This window comes from Schistocerca cancellata, chromosome 8, assembly GCF_023864275.1.
Source record: "Schistocerca cancellata isolate TAMUIC-IGC-003103 chromosome 8, iqSchCanc2.1, whole genome shotgun sequence".
Taxonomy (NCBI): Eukaryota; Metazoa; Arthropoda; class Insecta; order Orthoptera; family Acrididae; genus Schistocerca; species Schistocerca cancellata.
This window is the reverse complement of record NC_064633.1, coordinates 375,735,163-375,762,522: the sequence shown is the minus strand read 5'-3', so window position 1 is coordinate 375,762,522 and position 27,360 is coordinate 375,735,163. Positions and strand designations below refer to the sequence as shown.

Sequence of the window (27,360 nt, the reverse complement as noted above, 5' to 3'; positions counted from 1 at the left end):
TAGTTTGTTTCATACTTCTGGGAAAATACTGCTTTATAGTTAAATGCTATCGCTTGTTTTCACCATGGAGCAATGTAAGACAAATAGTAACTCGCAATAATCTCTAGTGCCAAAAAAGTACAAATGCAATTTATTGTGCACAGACCTACTGTTTGACCACAAAATGAGTTACATAAGACTTGAAATGATAACAATAGTCTGTCATTTTTGTGTGAAATGCAAAACATGGCCCTAATACTGCTGCCTTGGAAAGGCAAAAACCAGAGGAGCATTTGTCTGATTATATTGGGGACCTGTAAATTATCTACGATAGGACATACCTACAATACATTTATAAGTATTGCCACCTTGGTAAGTCAAAATAAGTTCAGAGATTTAAATAATACCTGTGTAATTCATGGTGAGAGCATATGTTTGAAACAAAATAGTTATAAAAACAAGCATATGTCAATAACAAACGGAGGCAATAAAAAGAAAGAACTGTGCATCACATGCAAGGTCATTTTAAAATATTCTAGTATTATCAGAAAACAGTCTGGACAGATCTTCCCTCCCTCAGTATGCTTTCCCCACATTCCACTTTTTGTAATGTTAAAGTATCTGGGATCCATATACAATTCCATTCTGTGTAATGTTCATCAGTAGAATAAGGAAGGGATACACATTATCTAGTTACCAAATTATCCTCTCCCCCTTTCCAACCAAACTTTGCACTGTTGTTTCAATAGAGTGAAAATGTAAATCAGAGCCAGGATTGTATTCCAGATCACTCTTGACATAGAAAGACATACAGGAACCAAGAGTTTCTGTCATATCTAAAATGAATAACATGTTTGTTGTTATTTTTTTAATTCACTTTGGTTACCTTAGCATCCTGCCTGAAACTTCAATTTGGTTATTTAGTTTTAATTTTTCACCTATTTTACACATCCTTCATCTATTGGCTCATCTAGAGCGAAATAAAATATAGTGATTGCTTTATTTCTGCGAGAAGCTACAGAATCAAGCAATAAATAAAGCTACTGTTTTTTATGGTTGGCATTTTAAGGTTTAAGCATGTGAGTTCAATAACAGCATCACAAGCACAATTTCTTAAAAGCCTTACCAGTAGGAAAGTAACAACTTTGATTAATTATATAGAGCCTAAAAAAGATTAGAAGGAAATTGAGATTAACCTGGAAACAATATAATGCCAAATAATGGCTGTGTTGAACTGTGTGATGTATAAGGTAGGCCTCCTACCTAACAACGGTAACAGTAAGAAGAGAGACACACACAGTTACATAAAACACTGTGTACGTGTCACTTGCAGCAGTTTAGAACAGAGTTAGGACTTGTTAACAAAGTTACAAAATGAACAGTTATACAGTTATTTTGCAAAATATATAGATAATTTTTCCTCAAATTATTTTCATCACTTCCTGTGCAGAATGACATTCACTAAGATAAGTTGTCATTAGCTTTGAAAGCCAAATGAATACTTAATAACTGTTCTGATTATGATTCCCCTCCTTCATCCTTTAACAACACGGGGCTAATCAATGTATTAAGATGAAACCACAATACCTTATATACACACGTGGGAGTAGTGAAAGCTTCCTTTAATAGTTGTATTTGCAAGGTGTGCAAGAAAAGTAATGAGACCGATTTTTTATCTATCAAAGTTTCTATTTCTTTCAAACAACAATATTGTCCCTTAAAAGTAGTTCCCTTTCAGTCATCGTTTCCACTTGGTAGCAGCACTGAAGGGCTTCAACTGATGTGGCCTTTACATGTCAGTCATGTTCTTTTGAATAGTCTCCAGAGTCCCAAAATGACATCCTTTTGAGACATTTTTTGATTTCAGGGAGGAAAAAGTCACAAGAACTCAGATCAGGTGACTAGGGCGGCTGTGCAGCAACATGAATGCCTTTTGAGGTCAGAAATTCCGTGGCGGAAGTGTCATTGTCATGATGCAGCCTCCACTCGTCTGCAACATCTGGTCTCACTCAATTCACCCTTTTCTGAGCCTTCCAAGGACATGTTTCTAACAACCATCATCCTTATTTTTAAACAGCAGGAGCATGCACATGACTGACATTTTCGTTGGTTTTTGAAGTTGAAGGTCTCTCTGAATGAGGTTCATCTTCATCTTCAAGGTGTTCTCGGCCTTTCAAACGAGACATGTGCCAGTGAAAACCTTGTGCTCTTGATAAGGAATGTGCACCTTATGCTAGTTTCAACTTTTCAACAAGTATAATACAAAACTTGATTGCAAAACGTTGTTCTAAATTCTAATGTTCCATTTTTTAACACACAACAAAAACACAATTTCACTGATGGCACTCTCAAAAATCTTGTAATGGCTGCACGGAGCTGAAACATGGACTGAGCATCTGGAAGGGATGAACCAGTGTCGCCAGATCGCTCGCAGTGCTGTCTGTATCATTACTTTTCTCACATACCTCGTATTTATTAGCTATAAGAGTTGAAATATTTTTTATATTGCTAAAATGTTCATTCCTCTAGTATTGTGTAAAATTACTACAAGCCACCACTCTCCTGTTCAGTCTTATTTGACGTTTTCTGGTGGCAAAAGTGACACAAAAAATGTGATAGTCTGCTCCTGTAGTATTCTTGAAATCTGGTCCAATGGCCTCGTTTTAAAACTTTTCAATCAAAAATGTTGCTGATGAATAATCAGGCACAATTTGGGAGAAAGCAGTTTTTTTTAAAGATATTGTTATGGTATCAGGAAAAAGTCATCTTTTTAATTTTGAGATGCACCACCAGGGAAACAGAAACATTGCAAAAGCACCTTTGCAACCACTGAATGAAACTTTGATACCTGGGCGGAAGGGGAAGAACTGTGTTTTGATTATGTGACACACTTCTTTCTGGGTTATCTCGACTTTAAAATACAGCTCTTCCCTTCAGTTCCTTTGCTCAATAAGCAGTTAATATGAGGGAGAAGCAACAGGCACAGGAACCATTCACTACTGCAAAATGTTTCATTTATAACGTGATCAAGGCTGGAAAAAAATTTAAGTGATTTTTTTTTGTGAGCAATTATTCCATATATACTTTTAGTGCATTTTGTTGAGTCATGTCACCATAGTGCCATCTACAAAATGGCAGAATCTATCTCAACTGTTGTGTTTCGCTGATAGTGTCTATAAACAAAGAGCAATAAATTTATTTACTTCATTTTTCTCTGCAGTTCAGAAGAAGTAACATCCGCAAAAACAAACAACACATACAAATGGGGCAGTCGATCCTACAGAATCAAAACTTATACTAAATATTTTGAACCCAAAATGTTTTACAGAGAAAACTTAAAAGAGGCAAATTTTCAAAGCTATAAAAGGTAGAAAAAAAATTACATTATTGCCCCTCAATACAAGTAAGGAGGAAGTAAACTGAGTATCAATAAAACAAACAAATAATAATAATAATAATCTAAAATGAGAAGGATATGAAAGTGCCCTGAAAGAATTAATAAATAGGAAATAAAAAGAAACAGATTGAAAATATACAAGATGTTTATTACTAATAGTTTTTACACCTGTTCACTTCTTATTAATTCACATTTTGTGACAGTGAAGAAAATACAACATGTATATGTTTTTATGCGACATGGAAGGTGTGTGTACTTTAAATACCTATTGTCAATTATGGCGGTGGTGGTTGTTGTTGTTGTGGCGGTAGTAGTGGAGGTGTTGCTACCGAGATCACGAGGTTTATGAATGGTATTCCGTAAATCATTACATTATAAAAAGTCACCAAATTTTATATGAAGAGAGTACAAAAACAGATTCTGCCAACTGCAAAATAAAAGGTTCTCCGTGTAGTGTTGAAGTATATTGAAATGAGAATATAAGGATACTTAGCATAGAGTGCACCATTACCCTTCAGTCTGGCTGTGTGCAGCTTAATCTGCAATTATTTATGGCCCTACTTAATAATAAAATAAAGAATCTGCTGTTTATGCCAAACATTATTATGTCACACATACATCAGTTGAATTAATGCTGCACTGTATGCAGTATTTTAGGGAGACTATTTACTCCTCCAAGATATTCAATGTTTATGACAGAAAATAATATTAAATGTTTTGTACCTGGTGTGATGCCACATCTGGATGCTGTTGAGGATGATAGTGTCTCGGAGGTATATGGTATTGATAAGGAGGATAATATGTATGAGGATGTGGAGGATACTGTGTGTATGGCTGGTAAGCAGGTTGCTGCTGAGGGTATGGGGGATAACCAGTGTGAGTGTGTGGTGGGCGAGGTGGTACTGGCACTGTCTGTGGTGCATTTGGATTACCAGCTGGTCCTGGTGGTGGTGGTGGATAACCTTGATATGGTGGTCCAGGTGGTCCTCCAGGTTGTTGATGAGGGGGAGGCAGCCCTGGCTGACCTGCTGGATGACTGGCAGGCATGTGGGGTGTATGCTGCTGGGCTGCAATTGCCGGTGGTAAACCTACTGTTGGTGGTGTCGATACTTTACGAGGTGGGGGTGGTACAGAGGGAAGTGCTGGGGATTGAGTAATTTCAGAGGGCAACTTTGTTGGTGCCATAGGACCAGGTTCAGTTTGTTGCGGTGCTGGCTGCTGTTGCTGCTGCAACTGTTGCTGCTGTTGAAGAATGTGCTGCTGTTGAGGATGCTGCATCTGCTGTTGCAACTGAGATTGTAACTGCAGTGGCGGATGTTGTTGTTGTTGTTGTTGTTGTTGTTGTTGTGCCTGAGGTTGCTGCTGTTGGGGTTGTGGTGGCAGCTGTGGCTGTTGCTGCTGTTGCAGCTGTTGTTGTGGCAATGTTTGCTGCTGCTGTGGCAATGGTGGTGGTTGTTGTTGTTGCTGCTGCTGCTGTGGTGGCACCGGTGGTGGTTGTTGTGGCGGCTGTGTTGTTTGCTGCTGTTGTTCAGGTTCATTGCTTGGCTGCACATCCATTGGCTACAACATGACAGCAATAAAACTAATGTTACTTTAGACTCTCTTCGAAATCGCTAATATATTGATTTGTGCACAAAATTTCTTTGGACTAGAGACCAGAAAAATGAAGTAAAAGCAAAATTATGTGACATGCTTTACACAGCATATGAGACTAAGAGACAGAATCAAGAAAAGTACTAAACTCAGCACTGGAAAGAAAGTCTTAAACCATCTGGGGCTGGGAGTAAGAGGACTGACAGAGTCACAACAGAAACATGTAGCACAGCACTTTGAAAATAAATCATAAAAAGTAAGATGCATCCAGCCAAATACTAAGAATTCAATAATGATGCAGCACATAATACTAACAAAACTATAAAGGTGGTGCTCTTAAATCAGTTACATAAGTGAACAATCTATGTTGCATCCATATGAATGATATGGAAGCACCAGAGATTTGACTTCTATTTCTATACTTTAAAATAAAAGTTTGTCTCTTTGGAAAAATAAAATTGGACTACTTGAGATAATTTCTTTCTTAAAAGGATAAATGACTTACAAATGATAAAAACACAAGATTAGCACACTTTTGGATTCCACTACGTGCGTTAACTTATGTTTAGACAATGTCCTGATCCTGTCACTAATTCAAGGTTGTGATAATAATGTAGTTAAAGAAAGGTTTCAGAGCATTGTCAACTGCAAATATTCAAAATGCTGCGAGCAGTTTCCAAAAATGTAACTCTCTTTAAGTTTCAGAGTAATACTGATGCACATTCACTGATTAACTATAATAATAACTATACGTAAAATTGTTTCTTACAAATGAAAAAACAAGTTTGAGACAGTAATGGTGCATTTTCATATACACATACCCTCTTTGATCTTTATTCTTTTGTCACTATTAAAGTCAAATATTCAGGATCTGTAACTGAAATAAAAAAGCTCTCAGTGTCATTAACAAGTTTACTTAGAAGCAAGAAATGTGACACCACAGTCACGAACATCGTATCTTACTCCCCCGCCACTCCAATACATTCTTCATTTACACAGAATTTCAGCAAAACTTTTGTGCAAAATTCTAGCAGAGTTTTTGTTCTGGCATAACCACAAGTGCCGGAATGAAGATGAAGAACGCAAGACCATAGAAAGCGGTGAGAAGCTGTCAGCCAATAGCGCGCTGACCAGGAGCGGCATCTAGCGGAAGTGAATACAAGCGCCGTTCCTGCCAGCCTTGGCCAGATATTAGTGGATAGTATTCGCAGAGTATTAGCACAGCCTAGCAGAGCACTACGAGAACAGTTATCAGTGATCCATATCCATTGCTCGTTGGGGCATTGTCTATAGGGGAAAACATTTCTGTTTGCTTGTCACTCATCGCTTGTGAGACTCTTGTTATTTCAAAGTTAAATATTGTCTGTCTGCTTTATTGAAATAAAACTACTAATGTTATTTGCTTGAATTGTATAGCATTACGAGAATGCAGCATCCCTTGGGCACCCTATATGCAACAAGTGGGCAGGACCCCACAATTGACAATGAGGACTCAACAGTTTTAGCAACAAGGGAAATCAAAAACCTCACTGAAATTACCCCAGATTCATTTCAAGCAATTTTTGAAGATATAAATCAGAATGGCTAGATCAGGATACAAGGCCCACAGGTTATGATACACTACCACACTTCTAAACAGACATGATATAATACAGCCAATCTACTGTTGAGCAGTAATAACAGCCATTCTTTGTTAATAGTCAAACAATGCACAACTATCAGAAATGGTAGGATGACATCCTACTCACCACATCGTTCATCAGATTTAGAAACCACACACATGCCATTAAGAAAGGCTAACCTTTGTGCTTTGTTGGCTGAGGGGCATCTGATGCTGTACAACAGTCTAAACAAATTGGTGGGGCAAGTCATCCCTCAACCCTCCCCATACTATATGGGTGCAACAATAAATTTAAAAACAACGTAATTCAAAGTTCTTTATAATGTGCAATTTCCAGTGTTGAAGATAATGGTTCTTACTAAAGCATGCACACAGCTTACAATAACTGGGGTACAGCAAGAGGGGTACAGTAAAGGTGTGCTTACACCTGTGTGCCTTGCGGCTAGGTTCTGGTAGCTGTATGGCTAGCTTGCTCCACACAGATGATGAGGCACCCAGTGTAAACACAGGTGTGAATGGTACCACTTGCATGCACATGTTGAGAAAGAGGCATGAACATAAACCCGTGCCTTTACTTGCACGTGGGGCACACGGTGACTAGCTGTAAGGTGCACAGGTGTAAACACACACTAAGAGAGCCCGCAGTCTGGCCACAGTATCCAGACACAATGGCCGTGCCTGTGCATGGTTCTGTGAATGTGCGCGCGCTTTTTATTTCCAAAGAAGGTCTTTTTGCCAGAAGCTTAAATATTTAGTGGTCTTTTCATTGTGCTTGTCCAGAACTCAACACCTTCTCCATCTGGTGAGTAGCAAACTATCCTTTTCACAATAGTGTTATTTTCAATACTACTTTATGCCTGAACTTTTTACAAATTTGAATTCACATCTTCGTGAGTAAAATAGTTTGAATGGCAGAAAATGAAGAGTGATAGAGAAAACAATTTCATGAAATCTGTGCAGGTAGATCAAATAAATATATGGTGTGAAATGCATAACACTGTGGTATGCACTAAAACATGAAGTATAAAACTGCAGCTCTGGGCAATTTCACCTTTAACAAGCAATGTCTGACATTGAAGGTAGAAGTTACACACAAAATTTGTCTAGATTAAAAATTATTATTGTGTGTATTTTATATGCTACACTGTGAAAATGGAAGCTACAGAAATTATAAACTAATGCAATTCAGAACAAAAGAAGCGAAACAAGACAACTAGCAAACAGAATATGCAACAATTTGCACTGCAACTCAAAATACAAAATTATTTCATGTAATTAAACACAATTATTTACCTCAGGTTTAGGCTGAGAATCTTCTGTTGTGCTTTCAGCAGTTGGAGGTGTCTCTTCCGTCTTCATGCGTTCCTTGCGAAGCTGTTCATACTGACGTTCCACCATACGTTGGAAGGTTTCATCATCCACAGCACGCACACAATGCTACAAAAACATGTCTACTTTTAATAGTGACATCAGTAAAGTTCATCTGCAATAATTTATTTGTTTTTACATGTTGCAAAGAAAGTCACACACACACACACACACACACACACACACACACACACACACACACACACACCTGCACCCATACATGGTACTGGCTGGGCGCACAATGCCGGGATTGAATTTCGGCAGATGTACTGGGGTGGGGTGGAGCAGAGATTGTTTCATTCAGGAGCGGAGAGGGAGAAGGAGAGGGAGATGGGAGGTAGGAAGAGGGTTTGGGGATGGGTAGCTCACAGTGTGGAGGGAGGCAGCAGGTTTGTGATACACTGGTATCCGAGCCTGTAACAATGCAGCACACAATGCAGGTGACATGAAGGTGTGAATTAGAAGGGGATGAAAGGACAGAAGAAACTGTTGAATGGAGTGTGTGGGGACAGTGGGGTAGTGGAGGTTTTGGCCACGAAGGTTGCAGGAGCGAATGATGTGTTGTGAGGGTGATTCCCATTAGCATAGTTCAGAAAAAGTAATGGTCGAGGGGAGGTTCCAGATAGCACTGGTTGCAAAGCAGCCATTATCTCTAGTATGTTATGTCCAACTGCATGTTATGCTGCAGGGTGATCATGTTAGTTGTTGGCCATAGTTTGGCAGTGTCCATTCATTCTGGTGGACAGTCGGTTTGTTGTCATACAGACATAAAACACTGTGCAGTGATTGCAGAAGAGTTGGTATATGACATGCTTGCTTTCACATGTGGCCCGCTCTGATGGGATAGGAGGAGTGGGGTATAGGGATTGGCTAGGAAGCTATGTCAGTTGGGTGGGTGATAGAATGCCATTCTAGACATGGTGGGAGGATGTCCCTCATTTCCATGTACTATGATAGATAAGGCACTGGTGAAGAATATTGTTCACATAATTCCAACATTTTTTTGTCCTCTGGTGGCCAGGCCATACGGGAGTGACTTTTTGGTGTGGAAGGGGTGACAGCTGTCAAAATGCAGCTAGGGTTTAATATGGGCAAAGGTATGGATGGAGTCATCAGAGAGGTGGAGGCCAACATCCAGAAAGGAGGCACGTTGGGTTGAGGAAGACCATGGGAAGCAGGTGGAAGAGAAGGTGTCGAGGTCATGGAGGAATGAGGATAGGGTGTCTTGGCCCCGAGTCCAGATCATGTGGGAGGCTACATTTTATTCAACTGACTGGAGGTGTTGGTTAACAAGAGCTGAAATTCTTTTGGTAGGAGCACATTAACCAGCTACCATGGGGCATCCAGGATTATTGGGTTTGTTGATTTTGGGTAGCATGTAGAAGGCGCGCGCGCGTGTGTGTGTGTGTGTGTGTGTGTGTGTGTGTGTGTGTGTGTGTGTGTGTGTGTGTGTGGAATGTTGTTAGGGTGAAGAGGGAGATGGACTCAGGGGAGTGTGTGTGTGTGTGTGTGTGTGTGTGTGTGTGTGTGTGTGTGTGTGGAACGTTGTTAGGGTGAAGAGGGAGATGGACTCAGGGGAGAGGTTCTGGGATGGACTAAAGCATCGGAGGTTAAGTTGTAGTTCTGTGGTGGTATCATTATGGTGGATTTTGCAGGGAGAAGTCTTCTGTCAGGTACCCACTGCAATTCATCATGGCAGTGGTGGAGCCTTTGTATACAGAGAAGATGGTTAGATCACGATCTATATTGGGATTATGAATAGCTGTCCTTTCTTCTGTTGAGAGGTTAGTGTTCTCAGGAGGAGACTTGAGGAAGGATGGTGAGACCAAATTGGTGTTAAAGGTGACCAAGGAATGATTCAGTGGGGTGGGGGGTTCGTAGTTGGATGGTGATATGAACTGGGAAAGGTAAGGTTAAATGTTAGGATTAGCTTGGCTTTGGTTGGTGGGACTGGCAGCAAAGAAGTGTTTCTACTGTAGGGGATGGTAGAAGGAGCATAGGTCTTTAGCAAGTGCAACATGGTTAAACTTGGGTGTAGAGCTGAATGTAAAGCCTTTGGACAAGACAAACTTCTATATGATTGAGGTTTTTTGGTGGAAAGTAACAGCAGTGTTTTGGGTTTGTTCGGGTTCTGAGTTTTGTGGACTGTTGGTAAGAGAGTTTTAGAGGACATGGAAAATTGTGAAGATCAGCTAGGTAGGGTCTGGGCACTGAAATGGTTGACAAGGGTGTTCACTGTGTGGATAGTGATGCTCCAAGATGGGAGAAAGGACAGCCATACGTCATCTCAAAACAAACTCTGACCTATCATTCTTCCTGCAGATAAAGTCTCTGCCACTGTTGCGATGAATCGCACTGACTACCTGACAGATGGTTTCTGCCAACTTTTAACTCTTTATCCCAACCACAACCCACACTCCATCTTCTAAATGCTACCCAAAAGCCGTAAACCCAACAATCCTGGACACCACATTGAAGCTGGTTATTGTGCTCCCACATAAATAATTTCTGTTCTTGTTCACCAATACCTCCAACCAATTGCCCGAAGCCTAGTCTTCACATCAAAGAAACTAAACATTTCCTTCACCGACTCCCCACCATATTCACACTTTTACCACCTGGAGCCCTACTCTTCACTGTTGATGCCACATCCCTATACACCAACACCCCTTATGCTCATGGCCTTGCCGCAATCTAACGCTACCTCTCCCACACCGTTCAGATTCAAACAAACTACCTCATTAGTTTTACACCTTACAAATTATTTCCTTAAACACAACCACTTCTCCTTTGAGAGGAAGGTATATAAACAAATCAATGAAGCACAGCCCTGCACATCAGCATTGCACCCTCCTATGCCGAAGTTTTATGAGCGGCCATCTATAGAAAACCTTCCCAGCTTCTCAAAATGGGAGAGCCCTTGGGTTCAAGTTCACTGATGATATCTTCATGATCTGGACTTACAGCCAAGACACCTTATACTCATTTCTCCATAACACCACCTTGATCCCCATCCACTTCATCTGGTCTCTCTCAACCCAACATGCAACCTTTCTGAATGATGACTTCCACATCTGATGGCTGCATTCACCTCTCTCTCCATATTAAAATCCTACCTGCATTTTGACAGCTGTCATCCCATTGACACCAAATATCACTTCCAGATAGCCTGGCCACTTGAGGACATTGTATTCGCATCAATGAGAATTTGCATGCTTGGTATGCTGAAGCTAATGAAGGACTTCACATGCAAGCACCCCCCCCCCCCCCCCCAAACACAGTTCGCAAACAGTTTATCCATGCCATATCCTCACACATCCCTAACACTCCCACCACCTCTAAGAAAAAATTACAAAGGAGGGTCCCCATCATCACACCATATCACCCTGGACTAGAGAAATTTAAGCATGTCCTTTGTCAGGGCTTTGATTATCTACCAAGCCTGGAAATGAGTCATCCTACGCAAGATCTCTGACACCCCTCCAAAAGTGGTATTCCATCATCCTCCTAACCTATGCAACATACTGGTCCACCCCTATGACACTCCCACTTCCAACCCCTTGTCACAGGGATCAAATCCCTAAGGAGTACCTATTTACAAGACTTGCCCTATCCATCACTCCAAACTTCCTACTCCAGTCCTGTCATACACTTATCCTAGCCCATCGGAGGCAGGGCCATATATGAAAGTAAGCATTTTATATACCAACTCCGCTGCAACCACTGTACAGCTCTCCATGTCCACATGACAACCAATGAGCTATCCGTCGGAATGAATGCCCACTGCCAAACTGTGGCCAAGAACAACATTGACCACCCTGTGGCACATCATCTTCATCACGCTTCACACTTCAAATTGCTGGTTGATAATTACTAGGTTCTTCACGTTCTGTTGCCAGTACCCACCTGTTACACATTCAGCACATACAACTGCCATCCCTGCATCCTGCATTTTTGTCCAGCAAACCCCCCCCCTCTCTCTCCCTCTCCCTCCCCCCCCTCTCTCTCTCATTTATGAGCACTGTTTTGTTGCTGTATATGGCACATTTCCTTTGCAACTTAAGTTTTATTTTCGTTTTCTTTTTTCTCTCGTTCATGTTTTGTTGCTGCAGCATTATTCTGCAGTAGCGGGATACAGTAATATCCTTTGTTAGAGTATTGGTTCTTACCAGTCAGAATCACAAAAATTTAACTGAAAGCTAAAACAATGAAAAATTCCCGGAATTCTAAACAATTCCCGGGTTTTTCCCGGTTTTCTCCCGGATGAAAAAATTCCCGGGTTTTTCCCGGATCTCCCGGTTGTCCCGGGTCGTATACACCCTGTCATAAAAGGATTTATTCCAAAAGTTCAAAAGTTTTCGTTATGTTTCGTGGGTGCTTGTTGATGACACAACACCTCTGCTACTCTGCGAGTGCTCTACTTTACCCCAAATTATTTTTACATTCTGCTAGAACTCTCCACACTATACTTCTTAATTGTGTTAATCAAGGGAAAAAAATTACCTTCGTTGAGACAATACTACATTAATTGAGAAAACAGGCAACTCCTTGCAGTGGGTGCAAATAGAATTGTCAAGGAACTTTACAATTGGTCTATACGCAATGAAGTTACACTGGACATAAAGAAAACAAATACTATGAATTTCGTGTTGAAGACAGAAAGCAACATTGTTAAATTAGATGTAGGTGGTACCTCTGCAGATTGTGTAGTAAATGTGGAATTTCTAGGTATGAATATTTATTCTCGCTTGATGTAGTGTCACACACAAAGATACTTGCAAACAGAATTTCAGCAGCATGTTATGCACTTACGGATTCTGTCATCATTAAGTAACAGTCAGTATCTTTTAGTTGCATACTGTCCATGAGTAATACTCAGTTCTTATCTTTGAATACGTGCTCATTGTAATCTGCTCAAAGCATTGGGGATTAAAGCTACACCATGTGAATTCATTTAACAATCAGTAAAGCATATTAAAAATTACCTCGATAATTACTGAACGAACAGCTCTGTTCATGACCATGGAACAAAATAACTGGACTGAACTTAAATTTACCAAGACACAATAAACATAAAATTCAAAACAGAATTTTCTCTTGAAGCACAAGATTTTGCAATTCATTCCCCAAGCAAATTTAAGAGATCTCTAAATCAACCTTATTTAAGATGTTGTCAATGAGTATTTATAAATCAATTCATTCTACGAGGGCATACTGAAAAATAATTCCTCTGACTTTTTCATCCTATTCTCAAGATCAGTTGTGGTATTACATGTCATGCATATCGTTAGGGCAACTTTCCCACTTCACTGATACAAGTTCAATCCTCTGCGGCTAGAGGGATCTGAATTGTAGTCCGTAAAATGGTGGTGTTTAATGTAACTATGTCAGTGTGTAAGAAACAAGAGTACTGCAATCGAGCAAAGAAACAGTGTTACTAACCTCATCATAGGTGACAGCCTCATCGTATGTGACAAAGCTGGAAAGTAGATTGTATACGGCAATCAATGAGATTCAGCGGAATCGGGCTGATGAACTCATCACAGAACATCACTGGATAACACACACAAAGCTTTTAGGCATATGTGGCATAACAAAAGTACTTGTACAGATCATAATCGCAGAAATGGAGTACAGAAAAGTGCGTACAAGATAGGTGTCTCGAACGCTCAATCCCAACATGAAACAGAGGAGATTGGACATCTGTCAACAACTTGTTTTGCATTTTGAGCCTTCGGGTGATGGGTTTAACATTGTGACAAGTGATAAAAGCTGGTGTCACCATTTTGATTAAGAACAAGAAAGCTTAAATGAGTTCCACCACAAAGGATCACCTACACCACAAAAATTCAAGACCATGCTATTATCACGCAAAATCAAGCTCACAGTGTTCTGGGATTTCAAGGTGTGGCGCATACGGAAGGCATGCCTAAAGGCACCACCATAAATTCTAAGGTACTGCAAGACCATCAGAAAACTGAAAGCACAAATTCAAAGAGTTCGTTCACATATGGGACACCCTCTCCTTCAGAATGACAATCCAAGACCATGCAAGAGCACTGTGATATCTGCACTAATCCAAAGTCCTGGGTTAACTGGCATTGATCATCCTCCGTACAGTCCCAACATGGCACAATCCGATTTTCATTTGTTTCCAAAACTTACAGAACACCTTCAAGGAACTTCACTTTGTTAGTGACGAAGCAATGCAAGCAAAGGTGAGGTGGTGGCTCTGTCAACAAAGTCAAACATTCTACAGTGACATTATCAACAAACTGGTATCACATTGGATGTTTTTGTCCCCACGGTCATAATGTTGAGAAATAAATACACAGGCATGAAGAATAAAGATGTTGAATGTTAGTAAAGTTTGTTTTACTTAAAAAGCTTAAATGGCTTCAAATAAAAAATTCAGATGCATTACTTTTCAGCACAGCATCATGAACAGTGAAGATTACTTAGATAACACAGAGCAGAGGTTTAAATTGAAAAATAATGCAAGTAAACAACACCACATATCTGACAATTTACATCACACTTTTGTACTACAATGTCTTCTTTTTTTTTCCTTTCTGGCAATGTCACTCAATCTATACTGGAAAAGTTACTCTAAATCTCCACAAACAATATTACAAACATCTTATACTCTTTCTGAGCTCAACATATCATTCATTTTGGAAGGATATCAACTCAACCTTTCAGGCAAGCATATTGGAAGTTGCAGTAACAAAACAAAGGACATCATTGTAGCCAAGGTCCTGATGTCAACTGTTTGTGCATGTAGAATCGCATTTTGAAATAATATATACAGAGGCTGTCCCAGAAAGAATGGTCAATATTCAGAGATACAACAGGACCACTCATTTGCGGCAAGAAACATCATATGTACATATGTCCTACTCCAAATAGTTTTCGATACCAAACATATTTAATCAACACTTGTTTTGGGGCTAGTGGTGCAGATGTGTGCGTTTTAGTCATCGAATCTTTTTTAAACATTTTATTCTTGCCCGAACTACCTTTCTGCTTTCAGCCTCTTTGCTTGGCGTGTCTTTCTGCCAGTGAACATGCAGTTGTTGATGATGTGTTGCAAATGAAATGGTGTGAGGGATGAGAGAGTATCAGAGAGAAGCAATGGTTAACTGTGTTTGTACACATACTGGCTAAAATGCAGCAAATCTACACTAATGAAGGATATGCAGATATGGTGTATGTTTATAGCTTCTCAGATGTTAGTGCTCCTGCTGCAGCCGAAGAATGCCATCAGCGCTTTCTTACACACTGAATTCCTATCAGAGTTTTCAGCACATTATGCGAAACAAGATACTCTTTCAAGTTCCCATTTTCCTTCTGAACATGTAGTTCAAGAACATGTGCAATAGCAACACGTTGTTGAAATGGTGCAGTGCAGTCCTCCTGATTTGCAGGACTAGTTACACAAGATTGAACAGATAGTTAACTGTGACCTTATAATAGGAAACATCCTGACATTAGTTTGAAGTAATTTATGGAAACCATGGAAAACAACCAAAATCAAGATGGTTATATAAAGATTGGAACCTCCATCATCACGGATACAAGGCCAGTCTGTTTAAAATAGTACAACATAATTTGGATTACCCGTTGTGTAGAATACTGTTTTGTGAAGAAGTTATTTAATAACTGGCCTACAAGTTTCAAAACTTGTGTAAAGAAACAAGACTCTCCACATCCAAAATTTTCTTCCTCAGCCTATAAACAGTACTATTTCAGTGCCACCCATAGATTATGGCTAGATCTTATGTCTCTCCTAACCTTGTTTCCTCTCAAAATGTTTAGTTTACCTTTGACTGCCCTCAAGTTAAACTACTAATACTACACTATGTGATCATAAGTATCTGGGCAACTGGCTGAAAATGACTTACAAGTTCATGGCACCCTCCATCAGTAATGCTGGAATTCAATATGGTGTTTACCCACACCCTGCCATCGGATCGCCACATTGTGTACGTGATTCGTCACTCCCCACAACATTTTTCCACTGTTCAATCGTCCAATGTTTACACTCCTTACACCAAGCGAGGTGTCATTTGGCATTTCCCAGCGTGATGTGCGACTTACAAGCAGCCGCTAGACCATGAAATCCAAGTTTTCTCACCTCCCGCCTATCTGTCATAGTACTTGCAGGGGATCCTGATGCAGTTTGGAATTCCTGTGTGATGGTCTGGATAGATGTCTACCTATTACACATTACGACCCTCTTCAACTGTCGGCGGTCTCTGTCAGTCAACAGGTGAGGTCAGCCTGTACACTTTTGTGCTGTACGTGTCCCTTCCAAGTTTCCACTTCAATATCACATTGGAAACAGTGGACCTAGGGATGTATAGGAGTGTGAAAATCTCGTGTACAGACATATGACGCAAGTGACACCCAATTACCTGACCACGTTCGAAGTCCATGAGTTCCGCGAAGCACCCCATTCTGCTCTCATGGTGTCTAGTGACTACAGAGGTTGCTGATATGGAGTACCTGGCAGCATGTGGCACCACAATGCACCTAATATGAAAAACATGTGTTTATGGGGTGTCCGGATACTTTAGATCACATAGTGTGTGTGTGTGTGTTTCACTACCACTACCTACTACAGCCGAAGATCTAGTAAACCCTATATTTTATCAAAAGCACTGAACCTCACAATTAGTGAAAATAAATTAGCTCTGCCAAAAAGGGGATACCAGAAACACAAGCTGTGGAAAAACAGAATAGTCATGAGACTGATGCCTGCCTGAAATACTTTTATCCTCCAGCACCACTCCTTTCAGATCTCTCCAGATTGGAACTTAGTCTCTTAAATGTCCACTTCTTTGATCATTGCTACCTATGCCAACCATTCTTCCTTCCCCCTTCCTCCCTTGTTCCCTCTCAAAACAACAAAATGAATGAACGGAAAGAAAGTCTAGAGCTAGGACTACATCAGCTGAAACTGTACTCTACCTTCTTAAGTTCTTCTTGAAAAGCCTCACTGCTTTCAATAAACTTCTTCTTCTTAGCTTCAAACTTCTCTTCAATTTGTTGAAGTTCTGCCTCTAATTTTTTCTAGAACAGATGTATCACATCAGATAACTATACGAAAATATGAAGACAGATTCTATGGAGTATTCACACATACCTGGTGCATTGTTAAGGACTGAACCTGTCGCTTTAGGACTTGCATGCGAGCTGTAGTGACAACAGAGCGCACATCAGGTACAACAGCATCAGAAAAAATTTCATTTATTAAGCGATGATTCCTAAGGTAGCGTGCATATGCTACATGTTTGACTGAGTACCCATCATCTTGATCTAAAAGAAAAAGAGAACAGATGTTTCAGAATTTTCTTGTCTATACCTGATGAAACACTAATCATTTTATTTCTGATCAATGTAACGCAACAAAAAATTTAAAGTAAATGAGTGAAAACTAAAACAGCATTACAAATAATACATCAAAATGAAGGTAGGAGGAATAATGGTTGTAACAATAAATATACGTGGACCAGTCACATTTCTGTGACCACCGCCTTTGTCTGAAGTCAATGTGCAATAAACACACACAGATGTCAGATGGCAGCATTAGCAGTTTATAACGAGTCACCCTCCTCTAACATTATGCTTCATATATATATATATATATATATATATATATATATATATATATATATATATGGTTATAATATAAGGAAACATTCCACGTAGGAAAAATATACCTAAAAACAAAGATGATGTGACTTACCAAATGAAAGTGCTGGCAGGTCGACAGACACACAAACAAACACAAACATACACACAAAATTCAAGCTTTCGCAACCAACGGTTGCCTCATCAGGAAAGAGGGAAGGAGAGGGAAAGACGAAAGGATTTGGGTTTTAAGGGAGAGGGTAAGGAGTCATTCCAATCCCGGGAGCGGAAAGACTTGCCAAGGTAAGTTCCTCCGCTCCCGGGACTGGAACGACTCCCCACTCTCCCCGCCAAAACCCAAATCCCCCCCCCCCCCCCTGATGAGGCAACCATTGGCCGCGAAAGCTCGAACTCCGTGTGCATGCCTGTGTTCACCCGTGCGTCTATCGACCCGCCAGCGCTTCTGTTTGGCAAGTCTCATCATCTAATAGAGGGAAACATTCCACGTGGGAAAAATATATCTAAAAAGAAAGATGATGAGACTTACCAAACAAAAGCGCTGGCAGGTCGATAGACACACAAACAAACACAAACATACACACAAAATTCTAGCTTTCGCAACCAACAGTTGCCTCGTCAGGAAAGAGGGAAGGAGAAGGAAAGACAAAAGGATATGGGTTTTAAGTGAGAGGGTAAGGAGTCATTCCAATCCCGGGAGCGGAAAGACTTACCTTAGGGGGAAAAAAGGACAGGTATACACTCGCGCACACACACATATCCATCCACACATACACAGACACAAGCAGACATTTGTAAAGGCAATATATATTGTCAAGATGATGTGACTTACCAAATGAAAGTGCTGGCAGGTCGACAGACACACAAACGAACACAAACATACACACAAAATTCAAGCTTTCGCAACAAACTATTGCCTCATCAGGAAAGAGGGAAGGAGGGGGAAAGACGAAAGGATGTGGGTTTTAAGGGAGAGGGTAAGGAGTCATTCCAGTCCCGGGAGCGGAGGGACTTACCTTGGTAAGTCTTTCCGCGCCCGGGATTGGAATGACTCCTTACCCTCTCCCTTAAAACCCAAATCCTTTCGTCTTTCCCTCTCCTTCCCTCTTTCCTGATGTGGCAACCATTGGTTGCGAAAGCTTGAATTTTGTGTGTATGTTTGTGTTCGTTTGTGTGTCTGTTGACCTGCCAGCACTTTCATTTGGTAAAAAAAGTCACATCATCTATGACATCTCCATGATCTGGACTCACAGTGAAGAAGAACTCCAGAATTTCCTCTCCAACCTCAACTCCTTTGGTTCCATCAGATTCACCTGGTCCTACTCCAAATCCCATGCCACTTTCCTTGATGTTGACCTCCACCTGTCCAATGGCCAGCTTCACACGTCCGTCCACATCAAACCCACCAACAAGCAACAGTACCTCCATTATGACAGCTGCCACCCATTCCACATCAAACGGTCCCTTCCCTACAGCCTAGGTCTTCGTGGCAAACGAATCTGATCCAGTCCGGAATCCCTGAACCATTACACCAACAACCTGACAACAGCTTTCGCATACCGCAACTACCCTCCCGACCTGGTACAGAAGCAAATAACCAGAGCCACTTCCTCATCCTCTCAAACCCAGAACCTTCCACAGAAGAACCACAAAAGTGCCCCACTGGTGACAGGATACTTTACGGGACTGGATCAGACTCTGAATGTGGCTCTCCAGCAGGGATACGACTTCCTCAAATCCTGCCCTGAAATGAGATCCATCCTTCATGAAATCCTCCCCACTCCACCTATAGTGTCTTTCCGCCATCCATCTAACCTTCGTAACCTCTTAGTTCATCCCTATGAAATCCCCAAACCACCTTCCCTACTCTCTGGCTCCTACCCTTGTAACCGCCCCCGGTGTAAAACCTGTCCCATGCACCCTCCCACCACCACCTACTCCAGTCCTGTAACCCGGAAGGTGTACACGATCAAAGGCAAAGCCACGTGTGAAAGCACTCATGTGATCTACCAACTGACCTGCCTACACTGTGACACATTCTATGTGGGAATGATCAGCAACAAACTGTCCATTCACATGAATGGACACAGGCAGACAGTGTTTGTTGGTAATGAGGATCACCCTGTGGCTAAACATGCCTTGGTGCACGGACAGCACATCTTGGCACAGTGTTACGCCGTCCGGGTTATCTGGAAACTTCCCACTAACACCAACCTATCTGAACTCCGGAGATGAGAACTTGCTCTTCAATATATCCTCTCTTCCTGTTATCCACCAGGCCTCAATCTCCGCTAATTTCAAGTTACCGCCACTCATACCTCATCTGTCATTCAACAACATCTTTGCCTCTGCACTTCCGCCTCGACTAGAAACTCTTTGCATCTGTATATGTCTGCTTGTGTCTGTATATGTGTGTGTGCGTGTGTGTGTGTGTGTGTGGGCGCGCGCGGGAGAGTGTATACCCGTCCTTTTTTCCCCCTAAGGTAAGTCTTTCCGCTATCGGGATTGGAGTGACTCCTTACCCTCTCCCTTAAAACCCAAATCCTTTCGTCTTTCCCTCTCCTTCCCTCTTTCCTGATGAGGCAACCATTGGTTGCGAAAGCTAGAATTTTATGTGTATGTTTGTGTGTCTATCGACGTGCCAGCGCTTTCGTTTGGTAAGTCACATCATCTTTGTTTTTAGATATATTTTTTCCCACGCGGAATGTTTCCTTCTATATATATATATATATATATATATATATATATATATATATATATATATATATATATATATATATATATATATATATATATATATATAATAGAGGGAAACATTCCACGTGGGAAAAATATATCTAAAAAGAAAGATGATGAAACTTACCAAACAAAAGCGCTGGCAGGTCGATAGACACACAAACAAACACAAACATACACACAAAAATCTAGCTTTCGCAACCAACGGTTGCCTCGTCAGGAAAGAGGGAAGGAGAAGGAAAGACAAAAGGATATGGGTTTTAAGGGAGAGGGTAAGGAGTCATGCCAATCCCGGGAGCGGAAAGACTTACCTTAGGGGGAAAAAAGGACAGGTATACACTCGCACACACACACATATCCATCCGCATATACACAGACACAAGCAGACATTTGTAAAGGCAAAGAGTTTGGGCAGAGATGTCAGCCAGGACGGAAGTACAGAGGCAAAGATGATGTTGAAAGACAGGTGAGGTATGAGTGGCGGCAGATTGAAATTAGAAATTAGCGGAGATTGAGGCCTGGCGGATAGCGAGAAGAGAGGATATGCTGAAGGGCAAGTTCCCATCTCCGGAGTTCAGACAGGTTGGTGTTAGTGGGAAGTATCCAGATAACCCGGACGGTGTAACACTGTGCCAAGATGTGCTGGCCGTGCGCCAAGGCATGTTTAGCCACAGGGTGATCCTCATTACCAACAAACACTGTCTGCCTGTGTCCATTCATGCGAATGGACAGTTTGTTGCTGGTCATTCCCACATAGAACGCTTCACAGTGTAGGCAGGTCAGTTGGTAAATCACGTGGGTGCTTTCACACGTGGCTCTGCCTTTGATCGTGTACACCTTCCGGGTTACAGGACTGGGATAGGTGGTGGTGGGAGGGTGCATGGGACAGGTTTTACACCAGGGGCGGTTACAGGGGTAGGAGCCAGAGGGTAGGGAAGGTGGTTTGGGGATTTCATGGGGATGAACTAAGAGGTTACGAAGGTTAGGTGAACGGCGGAAAGACACTCTTGGTGGAGTGGGGAGGATTTCATGAAGGATGGATCTCATTTCAGGGCAGGATTTGAGGAAGTCGTATCCCTGCTGGAGAGTCACATTCAGAATCTGATCCAGTCCCGGAAAGTATCCTGTCACAAGTGGGGCACTTTTGGGGTTCTTCTGTGGAAGGTTCCGGGTTTGAGGAGATGAGGAAGTGGCTCTGGTTATTTGCTTTTGTACCAGGTTGGGAGGGTAGTTACGGGATGCAAAAGCTGTTTTCAGGTTGTATATATATATATGGTTATAATAGAAGGAAACATTCCATGAAGGAAAAATATACCTAAAAACAAAGATGATGTGACTTACCAATTGAAAGTGCTGGCAGGTCGACAGACACACAAACGAACACAAACATACACACAAAATTCAAGCTTTCGCAACAAACTGTTGCCTCATCAGGAAAGAGGGAAGGAGAGGGAAAGACGAAAGGATGTGGGTTTTAAGGGAGAGGGTAAGGAGTCATTCCAGTCTCGCGAGCGGAAAGACTTACCTTATGGGGAAAAAAGGACGGGTATACACTCGCGCGCACACACACACATATCCATCCACACATATACAGACACAAGCAGACATATTTAAAGACAAAGAGTTTGGGCAAAACCCGTCCTTTTTTCCCCATAAGGTAAGTCTTTCCGCTCCCGGGACTGGAATGACTCCTTACCCTCTCCCTTAAAACCCACAATCTTTCGTCTTTCCCTCTCCTTCCATCTTTCCTGATGAGGCAACAGCTTGTTGCGAAAGCTTGAATTTTGTGTGTATTTTTGTGTTCGTTTGTGTGTCTGTCGACCTGCCAGCACTTTCACTTGGTAAGTCACATCATCTTTGTTTTTAGGTATATATATAAAACCGATACCATGTATGTCATTGATTCTTGCATAGGTTTTTTTTTAAATCTCAGCTGTTTCACTGGAAGAATTCATATGATTTTGTATCCAATGTATCATATTTCAGGCTAAGATGTATAAGAAAAGAAATTAATGTGTTACAATCAATATGTACTAACAGTTAAAATTGATCTCGTTTTAAAAATGATTGAAATTGAAAAAATGATTGAAATTGAAAAAATGATTGAAATTGAAAAAATGATTGAAATTGAAAAAAAGGTTGAAATTGAAAAAAAGGTTGAAATTGAAAAAAAGGTTGAAATTGAAAAAAAGGTTGAAATTGAAAAAATGATTGAAATTGAAAAAATGATTGAAATTGAAAAAATGATTGAAATTGAAAAAATGATTGAAATTGAAAAAATGATTGAAATTGAAAAAATGATTGAAATTGAAAAAATGATTGAAATTGAAAAAATGATTGAAATTGAAAAAATGATTGAAATTGAAAAAATGATTGAAATTGAAAAAATGATTGAAATTGAAAAAATGATTGAAATTGAAAAAATGATTGAAATTGAAAAAATGATTGAAATTGAAAAAATGATTGAAATTGAAAAAATGATTGAAATTGAAAAAATGATTGAAATTGAAAAAATGATTGAAATTGAAAAAATGATTGAAATTGAAAAAATGATTGAAATTGAAAAAATGATTGAAATTGAAAAAATGATTGAAATTGAAAAAAATGATTGAAATTGAAAAAATGATTGAAATTGAAAAAATGATTGAAATTGAAAAAATGATTGAAATTGAAAAAATGATTGAAATTGAAAAAATGATTGAAATTGAAAAATGATTGAAATTGAAAAATGATTGAAATTACAAAATATGTGGCATACTTAAAAATTCACATTATTAATTGCACAATCTAATGCTAATTATTAAACAGTGCTGTCTTTATCATAATGCAGAAGTGGAGCAATTACCTAAAGTTCAAAAGGCATGATTATTGGTTTTTGGCCTAAGAGTGAAAGCATTTCCGAACTGGCTAAGTTTGGATATAGTTTTTGTGCCGCCATGGTTAAAGTGTACCGTGGATGGCAAAATGGCACTAACCAAAACCAGTGCTGAAGCACCTGTGGTGCACCACAGGCCATAGATGATGGGTGAACAACAACAACAGCTGCACAAACGTGTATGGCCAAATAGACCTGCAACTGTTGAGCAACTGATCGCTCAGACAAACCAAGGGGCAACAGTGTCTTCTCAATGCCCATTCAGTGGTTGGTGCTGTATATGGACCTCCACAGAATGCACCTGGTTCATGCACCCATGTTGACTTCCATTCGTCGGTGATGGAAGCCGGAATTTGCACATCAATATCACAACTAGACAGCACTGTGTGGCAACAGGTGGCTTTTTCCAATGAATCACATTTATTGCTCCATCGGATGAATAGTCATTGATGTGCACAACGTGAAACATGTGAAAGCAAACACCCAGCAACAGGAGGGAGCATTATGGTCTGGGGAGTGTTTTTGTGGCATTCTCTTTGTGATCTCATCATTCTGATCAGCAAAATAGATCAACAAAAGTATGCATCTATACTTGGAGACCACGTCCATCCATCCATCCATCCATACATACATACAGTTTATCTAAAAACAAAGATGATGTGACTTACCAAACAAAAGTGCTGGCCGGTCGACAGACACACAAACAAACACAAACATACACACAAAATTCAAGCTTTCGCAACCAACGGTTGCTTCATCAGGAAAGAGGGAAGGAGAGGGAAAGACGGAAGGATGTGGGTTTTAAGGGAGAGGGTAAGGAGTCATTCCAATCCCGGGAACGGAAAGACTTACCTTAGGGAAAAAAAAGGACAGGTATACACTCGCACACACACCCATATCCAACCGCACATACACAGACACAAGCAGACATTCGTAAAGTACCTGTCCTTTTTTCCCCCCTACGGTAAGTCTTTCCGCTCCCGGAATTGGAATGACTCCTTACCCTCTCCCTTAAAACCCACATCCTTTCGTCTTTCCCTCTTTCCTGATGAAGCAACCATTGGTTGTGAATGCTTGAATTTTGTGTGTATGTTTGTGTTTGTTTGTGTGTCTATCGACCTGCCAGAACTTTCGTTTGGTAAGTCACATCATCTTTGTTTTTAGATATATTTTTCCCACGTGGAATGTTTCCCTCTATTACCGTATTTACTCGAATCTAAGCCGCACTCGAATCTAAGCCGCACCTGAAAAATGAGACTCGAAATCAAGGAAAAAAAAATTTCCCAAATCTAAGCCGCACCTGACATATGAGACTCGAAATTCAAGGGGAGAGTAAAGTTTTAGGCCGCACCTCCAAATCAAAACAAAGTTGGTCCATTGTAATATGAGACACAATTTAGGTCGAATGAACGACGATACAGCTACAGTAGTTTGGTTCGCGTAGTAAGCTTAGCAGTTAGGCTTTACCAGGTAGCCATTGCTATGCGTCAGGCATATTTATACGGGTACCCTTCCTTTTTCACGTGCTTCGTCTGGTTTGGATCGATTGCTTATTTTTCTTTGATCTGATAAGTGCCGTTCTCTTTGTTATAGGTGTTTACGTCACTCTAAGCTGAAAATGCATTACTGTACTGTGTCATGCACTGTTTGTCGCATTCTCATAATCAGTGTTTACGGCCTGTCGCCGCTCGCGTTGTGGTTTGTTTTTGTGCGCACTACCGCTGCTTACAATTAGAAAAAGAAAAAGAGAGGAATCGTCTCATTAGCGAAACAATGGCAAGAGACTGCTATTTGTTGTTACTAACACTGCTGCTTTCTTTGACGATCAACAAGAACCAAATAATAGACTGTGTATGATAGAAGATGTTCTGAATGAGAGTTTAGCGAAAATTTTTCTCTGTTTGAAAATCTTTGCAGACGTCTTTAGTACATAACATTCTGCACAGAAATTAGTCATCTTAGATTTAAAAATCTAGTCAATTGACGTGCTTCATTTCTGACTGTATCACTATTAGGCATAAGAATAATACGAATATAAACATGAAATGATAAGTATGTTCTTCGGCGTTTGCTGTTGTCTCACTCTAGTTTCGTAGTTTATTAAGCAGACAGGATTTAAATGAGATACCAGCAAACACGAAAGAATACATGGCAAAATGTTTATATACGTATTATTCTTATGGTGAAGAGAATACTGCATGTGATTCACAATTCATAAAAGTTCCTATTAGCAACCATCTCTTCTCATAGGTAGAAAAAATTCAGAACGTAGAATTGGCCATATTGACTAACATCCCAAACAGTCTTGCCAGTCGGATTTTCCTAGTACAGTACATTGAAATGTTGCTACATTCGAAGACGAACAATACGGAATTTGTATTTACTTCGTTGGATAATGTATGAAAATGCAGTGGTCGAAACTCGGGGCGGAGAAAAATTTTCGTCTTCCACCTTTTTTTTATTTATTTACTGACGCAGAGGTTTTGGCGCCAGTATTTATCTTTGTGCCTGAAAAGCATGCATGTGAATCGCTACATATATTCGACGGCAGAAGTTAGTTGTGGCGGCACCTACCAACATTTTTCAGAACTTCCGCTTACTTTGCACTCGATTCTAAGCCGCAGGCGGTTTTTTGGATTACAAAAACCGGAAAAAAAGTGCGGCTTAGATTCGAGTAAATACGGTATATACATACATACAGTTTCTTATTTCTAGGCATGGCAGTATCTACCAGCAGCACAATGCAACATGTCACACAGCTCGCAGTGTACATGCATGGTTCGAAAAACACCCAGGTTGAGTTTACTGTACTATTCTGGCCACTAAGCACCCCAGATTTAAACCCTATCAAAAATCTTTGGGGCCACATCAATTGGGGTGTTCGCGCTATGGATACTCAATCGCCAAACATAGCACAGCTGGCCACAGCACTGGAGTTGGCATGGCTCCAGATCCCTGTTATTACCTTCCAGAACTTCACGGACTCTCTTCTCGCAGTTCTTGCAGCAGTCCATACTAAATGGTGGTTATGCAGGCTTTTGATTGGCGGTCACATCGATGTGACTGGACAGTGTATTTCTTACACAGTTTCTCTTGTATTTCAGCATTCAATAAATACCATAGCACCATTTAGAACCAACCTGGCATGTCAAGATTCATCCAATGCGTGCACTTACTAAATTTGTGAGTTTATGCAAACACAATTAGCTACTAGTTGCCACTTCTGCATTTTAGCTGTGATAAGATCTCTCCTTTGACCTCGCAAGGTGGTGCAAAACATACTGTATGTTCTTGATGATTTATAACTAACGGCCATCAACAGGAAAAGTAGTAAAAAGATACTGTGTCTAACTTTTATCAATTTAGCTCTTTTTAGCTGTACTGAAATACAAAATAATCATATTTCTGTAATCATGATTTTAAGATTAACAAAATATTACAATAATTTTTTCCCATGTTACTGAAACTTATCACAAGCAGAAATAGTATTCCAGTACATAGTTGACCAGGAACCATTGTTGTCTGCTGCAATTTCTATATTTTCATTGTCAGTCTTCTCAGCAATGCAGTACGTCATAGACATGTCTTCTAAATATGCAGATTTTGCTGCAGCAATTGGTGATATACAGTCAGTCAAATGCATTATCAATCAGAAATGCTGCAAAGAAATATGAAATTCCATGAACTACCTTGGGAGACCTTATAACGGGAAGACAAATGGGAAAACACGGAAAAATGTTTGGGTAATAGCAGAACATTATCCTTACAAAAGTGGACAGAATGCAAAACTGTTCAGAAACAAATTTCCTGGAGAAGAGTGGGTGGACAGTTTCATTCATCAAAATGTCATACTGTCAATGAGAATTTGCAGAAACATCTCTGCTAAGAGAGCAAAAGTATCAGTTTTAAACAGTCAGTGACAATTTATTTTATGTTGTATGAAGGAATTTTTATTTTCTCCATTTGAAATTATTACTTTATATATATATATATAAAGAAAGATGATGAGACTTACCAAACAAAAGTGCTGGCAGGTCGATAGACACACAAACAAACACAAACTTACACGCAAAATTCAAGCTTTCGCAACAAACGGTTGCTTCGTCAGGAAAGAGGGAAGGAGAGGGAAAGACGAAA

General features: G+C 40.3%; 1 protein-coding gene across 4 annotated transcripts in view; it reads right to left on the bottom strand.

Moving 5' to 3' along the window:
- LOC126095762 (bromodomain-containing protein 4-like) overlaps window positions 1–27,360 on the bottom strand; it is a 122,230-nt gene that overhangs the window by 5,119 nt on the left and 89,751 nt on the right. For all 4 annotated transcript variants that reach the window (XM_049910566.1, XM_049910565.1, XM_049910567.1 and 1 more), the window contains 4 exons: window positions 17,107–17,279; window positions 16,932–17,033; window positions 7,884–8,027; window positions 4,100–4,936 (listed from right to left, as the gene is read on the bottom strand). In XM_049910566.1, the coding sequence (XP_049766523.1) occupies window positions 4,100–4,936; window positions 7,884–8,027; window positions 16,932–17,033; window positions 17,107–17,279 (1,256 nt within the window). The remainder of the gene's footprint in view (window positions 1–4,099; window positions 4,937–7,883; window positions 8,028–16,931; window positions 17,034–17,106; window positions 17,280–27,360) is intronic.